The following is a 10,335-nucleotide window of genomic DNA, read 5'->3' on the forward strand; positions in this document are numbered from 1 at the left end:
CTAATGCATGAAAAAACCCAACTGAATATGAAATCAATCGAGTGATGAAACCGCAACCATTTTACCTTTTTTTTACTAAGGCATTTGGTACCAAGACATTTCCTCACTTCAGGCATCTATTTGTATCAAAACCCTTCAAGTGTTTACTGATGGCTTTTTTCAGAATGAAAGTCCGTTGTCCTTCTAATAATTGTGATTGAGGCTAATATTTAGAAGCTGTTCCTTTTTTGTTCTGCTGTAAAATTATATGCAAAATAATTGATATGAATTGCCAAGACTAACAAGTGCATACTGTTAATTAATGTTATCAAGTTGTGCACTCAGTAAATCACCTTGAATTTTCTACTTTTGCAATCACCACCTGCATGTTAGCAACAGATCTGTTTAGGCAATCCCAAATCTACTAAGGATCCTTCATCAAAGATATAACCTATAGTTGATCCCTGTTGATGTTGTTTAAGCTTTAACAGAAAATTTATTCAAGATTCCACAGTGCTATAAGTACAACAGCAAAAGCCACAACATTGACAAATTAATAAGATTTCTTCAACAAATCAAAACAATAACTAGATTGAAGGCAAATAGACAACTACTATAAGACAGCTACATGCCAAAGATTGTTGGTGAATCAATAAATATACTAAATAAAAACTTTCCAGTACCAATTGAGGAGGTATAAAAATGTGAGTGTACATATATATATATACATAACCAGGATGATTTGTCAAAGCCCCGTTAAAGCAAACACCCCCTGGAGATTTTGAATGAATTAAAACTAGATACATGGTTAATCTTCTTTTTCTGTCCAAAGATGCATGGTTAACCTAACAAATTACAACACAAATAGACCCCTTCGGAACTTCAATCTACATAAATTAACACCCAAAAATACGACCAATTTCACTATCCATATTATTGAGCCATGATCCAAAAAAAAAATCCATATCATTGAGCCCCCAACAAGACATGAATCTAGATTAAGGGTGGTGCCTTGGGCAAAATGGTGAACCAACTAAACCCTTGTCATTCACAGGCCAACCCACTTCACCCATCGGAAAATCTTACCAACCCTCAAGGGCAACTCATAGTCATTCGCAACAGCAGGCTCCCTTCTAGCAACATCAGGTTCTGACCAAACATATACCCCACGTTCCTGCTTACTACCAGGTACAGTATTATCCAAGATAACAGCGACAAGAAAAGCGATCACCATGTGTAGTGAGAAAATCGTGTTTAGGAAATAATTTAACTGCAAAAAGAACAGATTCGCAAGTGTTATTTAAGAAAAACCTGACATCAACAACAAAAGTCTTGTTCTGCTAAGAGTGGTACACTTTCTGGATCATATTACACCATTGCACTTGGTCAAAAGCCAAATTTTGTGAATGATACCGACTCAAGAATTAATAGGCTAAGAATTACTAAGGTGTATGGATGTAAGGAGGGGCAGAAGAGGGAATAGACCTAATTCCACTAGTGTCACTGCATAGGCTAATGTGACAGTAGCATTAGGAGGTGCAAGGTGTGCGTGAATGAGAGTGCTGAGGTAGGAGAGGGTATAACCGTGTGACTACAGAGACAGTGAGATAGGCGGCAATTCAGTTCGGTTGAAAGATACAGACTTCCTTTACCTCCCAACCCAACTGAATACCATCTCATCCCGTTCTCTCCAAGTCACGATTATACCTTCTACCTCAGCACTCTTTCATTCACACACCTTGCGACTTCTAAAGGTACTGCCACATGAGCCAAGAGAGTAACACTAGTGTGTAATCCGTCTTCTAACCCCTCCATACATACACCTTACTAAGGCCTATTAATACTTGGGTCCGTATCAGTGACATATCAACCAACAGGATAAAATTCTCTCCCTTACAACTGGAACAAGGTATTGGGAAAGCACAGCAATTTTTCACCAACATCCAAGTGTAAAACATATCAAGGGAAAGCAGTAGTTGGTAGCCATGAAATAACATGCAGAAATCTGTCAAAAAAAATGCTGAAGATACAAAGCAGAAATCATGAAAACCAAGTAGATGTAGACAAATGGTCTTAAATATGTATGCAAGCAACTCTAACTATGTCAGTATTGAATATGAGGGTAGTTTCTATTTATTTTCAAACTAATGAAGATAGAGAAGCCATGAAGTGGTTTACGTGGCAAAACCTACCCTGACAAATGAAAGTGGGCTCTCTTCTCTCTATTTTTTTTGGGTAATCTTTTCTGAAGTTTAATGGTGATTGACAAATTTCGATTACAACATTTAATTTTAATGTCATCAAAATCATGCACAAGGTTTAAAATAGTAAAAGGGCATGACACAAGACATACCCCTCCGTATTTGCTGCGGAAAGGCCCATGAGAAGCCACAATGTAAGGCTGAAAATAACTTGGCACTGACAAGTTGGAATTTGGAGAGATGCCGTATTGTTGAAAGTAGGCAGGTATGGATAGAGAAAAAAACAATGATAAACCAATTATGATGATATTGCGGGAGCTTCCGGCCTCACTGTAGCGTAGATTTGACAAGCCCAATGCTGTAAGCATTGCCCACATAAAGCAGAGGAGACCAGCAACCATGACTTCAGGAATTGAAGCAATGAACCCTCCAACCTTACCTGTTACACGGTAAGTGAAATTAAAGGTGTTAAATTAGCGATAAAAAAATTCAACATTAGAGAGAATAAGATTTATAAATGGGTATCACAGAAGAAGTCAGCAATCTACAATCTAGTAATCAAGGAATAAATTTGCATATCCTTATTATCCAATTATTCATCAAGTGCCAAAAAATAGACAATCAGCTCCTTATTTTATTCCATGAAGGTTGATGATAAAATTGTTACCGTATAACCACTTCTATATACCAAACAAATTTATAAACTACTTCCAGACATACAACTTAAACAGAGAAATTCAAGGTAGGATAGGTTCAAGACTTCAAACAGCAAGTAGCCAACAGTTCTATTACTAGAGTTCTCCTTCAGAGATTTATGAAGCACCCTGAAACAAACCAGCAGTAAAAACCTATGATGTACCGAGGCAACAATAACAGATGCATCTGCGTTCAACAAGTATCAAGCATAATGCAATACTGAAGATTTTCCATTATAAAAGATGTTTCTAAACAGAAGAATAATGAAGCAACTAAGGCTTGAAAAGAAAAAAAAAAATAACCCAAACCCCTAGGAATAGGGAGGTGCTTGAATAATTTGCAGGAGGTAATAGGTTCAAACCTCATTGCGATCACAATATACCAAACAAGAGTAAATAAACCAGAAAACAGAGAAGCTCAAGAGTGTATCAAGGTCACAAGATGTTTTGCAAATTGGCGACTGAAACTCATCTGAAGCAGCCATAAACAACACAAAAAGGGTGTGCCCTAGAAAATGTAGCATTCCACCCCAACCAAATTCCCCAGAGGACTGAAAAAATGTGCACTGACAGGACTTTAGCCTCCTTATTTTTAACAGAACCATTAAATTGAGTGATAATAGCTACCCAAAAGTAGTTAGAAACCATAAAGAATGGCAAAAAGATTTGGGGAAAAAACCTATATCAGGCTTTTGAATCTTTTTGGCAAAAAAGAATGACTGCTGACTCAATGGGTCATTGATTTGGCAAAAAGATTATTGACGAGTAGCTGCATAACAATGTAAAAATAAATGGGCCACTGTTTCCAAATCAATACTACACATAGCACATTAGGGGAAAGTCCTATATCAGGCTTTTAAATCCACAACATTTAATTTGTACTAAATCTACTAATAATATCTTATATCACAAAAATTCTTGAACTTCTAAGAGGTCAAACTCTTAAAAGAACTTGAGAACAAACATTTCCCTAGTACAAGAGTTATAAACTGAAAATGGGACTTGCAAGTTGTAATAAAAATTACCAGAGGGATCAAGAGTCCAAAGTCCAAACTCTTGTATTTTATCCCCATTGGTAGAAAACATGAGAAAGAATGAAGTAATGGCAAAAGGGTTTAACATGACTCTTTCTCTTCATTCAATTTATGCAGTGAAAATTCTGAGTATGGCCTTGAAATTTAAAAGTAATAAAATTTTGGGTTGAAACTTGGAATTTTATTTGGAAACAAATACAATAAAGATGCGGGAAAGCCTCTAAAAACCAAACGATCCTCACCCAAATATCCACCCAAAATCTAAAATGAGTACAAATTGCGGTAATCCAGTAACTATTAAAGTTCAGCATCATAAGTCTGATTTCTCAGGGATAATAATTAAAACTAAGATTTCAATTTGATACCACAATGAGATTGATGTAAATGTAATAATTTAGTGTAATGCCTCTCCTTCTTCAGAAAGGCCTAGTTCTAGAGATGGTGCTTACAGGCATCATATGCATTGCTAATTGTTCTAAAAGGGTAAAATCCGGACATAAATGGTTTTCCATCTCCAATGTCTCAATAAATGTACTTCCTTCAAGGCTATCATAAGATAGACTGATGAATGTAGATGAAACAATGCAAATATAATAGATACTTACCCACAAGAGACAACACTATCAGAAAGCATGCACCCAGTTGTACTGCTCTGCGGCTTCCCATTTTAGTCACAGCAATTGTGTGAACATTTTCAGTCAAAGTTGAAGACCCAGTACCAGTACCCCAGAGACCAGCCAAGACACTACAAAGACCTTCTAAACCAATTCCTCGACTAAGAACTCCAGGAGTTGGAGGTCTGGATGCTACCAATAATGAAGATGCATGATATGAGCCAACCTACAAAGTGTAAAAATAAATGAATGTCAACAACATTGTAGATCAATTATAGACCCAGCTTATAGAGAAAATTCATTAATAAGATATTTCAATTTTGATATTGCATGTTGTTAATCTCTCATAGATTAGAGCATGCCATTTTTCACTTATCTAGACAGTATCTTCAAAAATAAATACACAATCAGTGGTAAAATACACAATTATTGAAGTGTTAAAATTTTATTTTAGTAAATACACAATCAGTGTTATTGATGCCCTTATTTCCTAAGCTGAGTTAGAACTCATACTACATCACTCATCGATATCTACTTGCACCCAAAAACAGAAAAGAATTTTAACCTGATCACTTGAGAACGTTAAGACAAGTTTGCAGCCATTACTTTTAGCCTTGGATCTGATAAACCATATGCCTACCCCCAGTCTCTTCCCTCTGATTTTTACCCTTCAATCTCAAAGGTTGAATTTAAAATGAAATGACAATAGTCATTAACTTCTTATTTCAGCATGCAAGCTATCATTCATTAAACATATATAGTTTTCTTAGGTCTAAATTCATAATTTTCATTAAAGTTTGTATCGTACCTAAAAAAGAGAACAGCTTTTGACACATAATATTGCAAGCACATTGTAAAGATGACAAGAGGCCCAGTAGATGGTCACTTTTTCCGACTGAACACAATCAAGTTAAATTATCAACATGTTCAGAAGCCAGATAAATAATACAGTCCAGGAAACAAAGTTAAAAATGGACAAGAAGCTAACCGAATCCACAGATGAGATTAAGGAAACCACACACATCACAAGAGCCATTTTCCAGTGGAAGGCAGGAGTACCCCATTGTAGTGGATAAGGAAATCTAAACCATGGGGATGATTTCAATGCACGAGATGTATCAACTCGACAATGCCTCATCCTTGATATGTGCTTTCTGCAGTGTTCTGAAACCATATTTGAGGCAGGTATGCTGATGTCACACCCTTTGTAGTTGTAGGCTCCAGCTTCAGTGAGCAAGAAGGCTGCTGCCCATGTAATAGCTAGACCCAAAGGAACCTGGCAGTTAAGTTATGAAAACATCACATTTAACAGAAATCATTTGCTACAATGCAGAATTTTATATCAACTACTGAAGAGTAACTAAGAAGTATATTGTAACATTAAACTTACTGCATATATTAGAAATATGCGGTGTCCAAGAACAGATATCTTACGAAGATACTGCAGAATGCAAGGAAGTACAAATTATGTTAACAGTTAGCACAGTGCAATGATCAATATCATATATACAGTGGGAATTTGAAATGAACAAACTTACAAGAGAAAAAAAAATAGCCACTAATATCTGTATTGCTCCGATCTCAAGACATGTACCCACTAGTGGAAAACCGTAACTGTAAAATGAAAGTCCGACTGCAGCAATAGTTGGGGATACAACCACGGGATTGATCAACCTGAAAAGTCGAATGTGAAAGGTAAAGCAAAAAATTACATTAACTTTCATGCACCCGCACTATTTACTGTTTGAGCAGTGCTAAAAATTACAACACATTCTGAGACGAAAATACAACAAAGCAATGCATAACCAATCAAAATCTTGATAAAAAAAAATAGGTGGGTGCGGTTACAAAACTAAAGGGAAGTGAGTTGAAGCCGCGTTGGATTCTTGCGTTTTGGTAAACATAGTTTCGTATTGTTTAGCAATTTCCTTATTGTTTTTTATAGTTTAAAGCACTATGCAATATTATATTTCCCTATCGCTTTTATCCACACTATTCTTCTTCCCAGAATCATCTCTTATATTATTTTACTTGAATCTCTCATCATTAGCAGTTAGCACTCCTTAGTCCTTACACATTGTTTCAGTGCACAAGAATAAAAGCTGTCCGATCAAACAAGGGAGTGTGTACTAATTAACAGGCAGAGAAAATCTCAGAATCATACCTTACTAACAGCGACATAAGTCCAGTATACCCAAGTAAAGTTTGAAAAGCTGATCCAATAATTATAGCTCCCTGCAGCACCTTCATTATATGCTTGAATTTCTGAAAATTGAAATAGAAACTTGGGTCAGCAGTCTTAGGTTAAATTATACCATTAAAAATTTTCTGAACAAAACCACCGCAAGACAGAAAGTTTGGGTTGATCAGAACCATAATGATGTTAGACAACAATTGACATCATAAAGAAATGAGAAGAAATACACACATTTTCGTTTAATCCTTGAAATTCCTGGGAGTTGATGATCGCCAAAGCTGGAGCTAGATAAACAAAAGAAGGTCCCTGAATCAAGGGCAACCTGGTCCCAAATGTAGTATGCAAGAGTGTAGTCACTCCCGACACGAACATCACTGTTGAAACCACCGCAGAAGTATCATCCTATACCCACTAACTCATCAGATAACAGTACCCCACATAATAATTTGCTATCAAACAAGCATAAACACCACCCCCACAAAAATAATTAAATCAGGAATCACTCACATGATTTCCTCCCATGGCAGGAACAATGACAAGCGGAATGAGAATCAACGAACCTAATATCGAAACATAATGCTGAATGCCGTATATACCAATAGGAACTGAAGCAGTAACAACAAACAAAAATCATCAGTGTTCATCAAAATTTCAATTCTCAATAAGCATGTTTCTTCTTAGTCTTACTCTTACTCTTACCTAAACCAGGTGAATCTCTGAGCTCATACTTCATATGCGAATGTCTAGACACGAAGCCATCGTCATCCACACTCAGCGGCAACGCACCACCAACATCCTCATTCCTCGCCGCTCTCCGCGGCGGCGGTGGCAGCTGCTCAACCGTCACCTGGCCATTGGTAGTGGGAACTCCATCGGAGTCCCTGCGCTTCTTCGCCACCTGATCCTTCGAAGGTGGAAGCGGCGGAACTTTACCCACGCCGTTCACCGCCTGCGGCGGCGGAGGAACAGGAACAGGAACCCGACCAGCTTCGAGATCCGTGCTCGCGTCAGGCTTCGGCGGCAGACTTATCTGGCCTGAGTCTCCGGCATTGGTCTCGCCGGAGAGTTTGGGTTTGAAGCCGGTTTTCTTCGCCCAGGAAGAAGAAGGCGGTGGCATTGCCTTTGCTACCGGTGCCGGTGCCGGCGGCCATGGTCCCGGCCGTGGGCGAGATTTGGGATCGGAGCCGGACATTGAGCACGGAGCTAGTGGCGCATGGTGGTGGTTGCAGATCTGGTGAGTGTGGTGGTGAAGGTGTAGGGTTTCGGTCTGCGGTGGCCGTAGAGAGAGAAAGCTCCGGCGAGAGTAGAGAGAGAAAGTGTGTTTGAGTTGAGACTAGAGAGTGAAGGAGCTGAGACCGCGTAATTTATTAAATTGTTATTGTTTATTTAATTGTTTGTTTGTTGAATTTTATTTTTATTTATTTGTTTCAGTGTTTTTTGTCTCGGTGCTGTGTCTTCCCGAAATAATCGGTGGTGATGTCACTCTGAAAAGTATTTGGATGATGGATTCTGCATGCAAAAATTTAATGGCAATAACACAAGGTTTTGTAATGGCCCTTCATGGATCTACATCAAATTTCACAACATTAAAAGGCTAGGTACTAGGTAGTGTGTTAAAACATCTGAGAACGTGTGTTTGGTTTTGCGGTTTAAAATTCTATAATCACTTATGGAAAAAAAAAATTATACTAGTAATGTGTAACTTTATAGTAAATGTGTTTTAAATGATGTGCGTGTCCACACACCCTATAAGAATGAAATTCAAACGATTATAGAAGAACTTACATCGTAATTATTTTCTTTTGTGCATAGAGCGAGATGGAGCAAAGAGAATTAGGTTTGATAGAAACAAGCCCTGGTTTGACAGCGTTAAGTTTATGAGTATAGAGAAAAACAATGTGAGTCTCACTTACTTTTTGCAATCCTCATTTAATTTGTACCAAGAAAGCAATGAGTTTGAGAACATTTGGAAATTTTTCTTTCTCGATTATACCTTTTTTAGTGTTTTTATTTTTATTTTTAATTACTTTTTTAATGCAAAATCGTTAGTTTTTATATGGAACTTGGACGGAGGACTAAAGTGTTGACCGAATGTAATGCAAAAGTGCGATTTTTGAAATTTAAGGACAATGATTAATGCACATTGATATTAAGTGGGAGACCTAAAGTACAGGGTTGACTCGACTCATTCAATTCAACCGACACGTTTAGGTATGCTCGACATGTGCAATTCGAATTTAGGGTGAATGGTTTAGGAATCGCAATTTATGGCTAATTTTATGTACGCTCAAGTCGCCCTTACTCGTTCATGATCAACCTGGCTAGATGAGTGTTGACCCGACCCATTTAGGTTGACCCAACACGTTCAGGGTCAGCTCGATGAGTTCAAGTATTTTTAATAGTTCAACGTTAAAAATGAGAGAGAAAAAAGATAGATAGAGAGGAAGATTTGAAATTCTTTCATTTTTTTTCATTTCAATTTCTTTAAATTTATAGTTTATATATAAGATACCTAGTTTAATTGTCATGAATTTTACGATTTCAAATCAAACATTTTAAATTCTATAAAAATTTATATTACCCCAACAAAATAACCCATCGAAACACACTCTTAAGTCTTAACTCTCTTCTCACTTTCATTGTTCTTTTCAGCTCCTCTCCTGGACCAGACATTAACTTAAGGAGAGATATATATACTGGTAACACGAGCAATCAACCCGTTTGTATCATACCAGATTTGTCTAGTCATGGCACGGTCATCACAAGAGCTAGTCCTAGACCTTAGTAATTTGAGAAGGGGTAGATCATAGGTTAGGTTACGGGCACGACACAGCGAAGTACTTATTAAGATCCATGATGCATAAAGATGGGAATTAAGGAATAGCACCAAGAGATTGCGTAAGCCACGCATATGAAGAAAGATTAATGGTTTCGATCATGATATCCAAATTCGTTAATTGAAAGCTTATCAACCCTGCTCCTTCACATCAAAGATCAAAGACAAGTTATCATTGATGCAATTTAAATTTGACAGAAGGGAACTTCCTGTCACAATTGATGCAACGAAACTTGCAGGATTTTACTAATTAATGCAAGTTCTATCATGTTGTTATAGCGTAATGATTCATAATTACACCAATTCTCTTCTATTTCAGATACTAAATTGAGAATCTCTTCTAACAAAGTTTTCTTCAAATACATGAATATTGGGATCAAAATTAGGACCACATGGTTTGGAGAAATGAGTCGCCTCCACTCGGATCAATACTATATTAGTTTTCTCATATTAATTTTGATTTTGGGATAACAATGAACGATCGATTAAAAAATTTGTTAACTCATATCATCACCTATTAGGATTATTGTTTTCTTAAATGTTAACTTTTTTTATACATCTTCATACCATTTGAAAACAATAAGGTTTCAAACATGAAGAAAAAAATGTAAATAGCTGATCTTCTTAAGTATTAAGTTGAGAGTTTAATTCATGACCAATGTGTATAGATAATATAATGATAAATTGGGAGATGTTTATCTACTTAATGTGATGTTCGAGTCTCGAGGAAATTATCTTATGGTGGTCGGTTGTAGGACAAAAATTGAAAGAAATTAATT

General features: G+C 36.8%; 1 protein-coding gene across 1 annotated transcript; it reads right to left on the minus strand.

The window, feature by feature from the left end:
* Nucleotides 1-617: 617 nt before the first annotated feature.
* Nucleotides 618-8,083, minus strand: LOC130748090 (nucleobase-ascorbate transporter 12-like). Its single transcript, XM_057601189.1, has 10 exons — nt 7,420-8,083; nt 7,228-7,325; nt 6,952-7,122; nt 6,688-6,788; nt 6,062-6,197; nt 5,914-5,964; nt 5,512-5,799; nt 4,515-4,749; nt 2,333-2,619; nt 618-1,249 (listed from the first exon to the last, which is right to left on the minus strand). The coding sequence occupies exons 1-10, from the start codon at nt 7,910-7,912 to the stop codon at nt 1,028-1,030; spliced, it is 2,082 nt and encodes a 693-aa protein (XP_057457172.1). The 5' UTR covers nt 7,913-8,083; the 3' UTR covers nt 618-1,027.
* Between the last annotated feature and the right edge of the window lie 2,252 nt (nt 8,084-10,335).

Source organism: Lotus japonicus, chromosome 3 (assembly GCF_012489685.1).
Source record: "Lotus japonicus ecotype B-129 chromosome 3, LjGifu_v1.2".
Lineage (NCBI taxonomy): Eukaryota > Viridiplantae > Streptophyta > Magnoliopsida > Fabales > Fabaceae > Lotus > Lotus japonicus.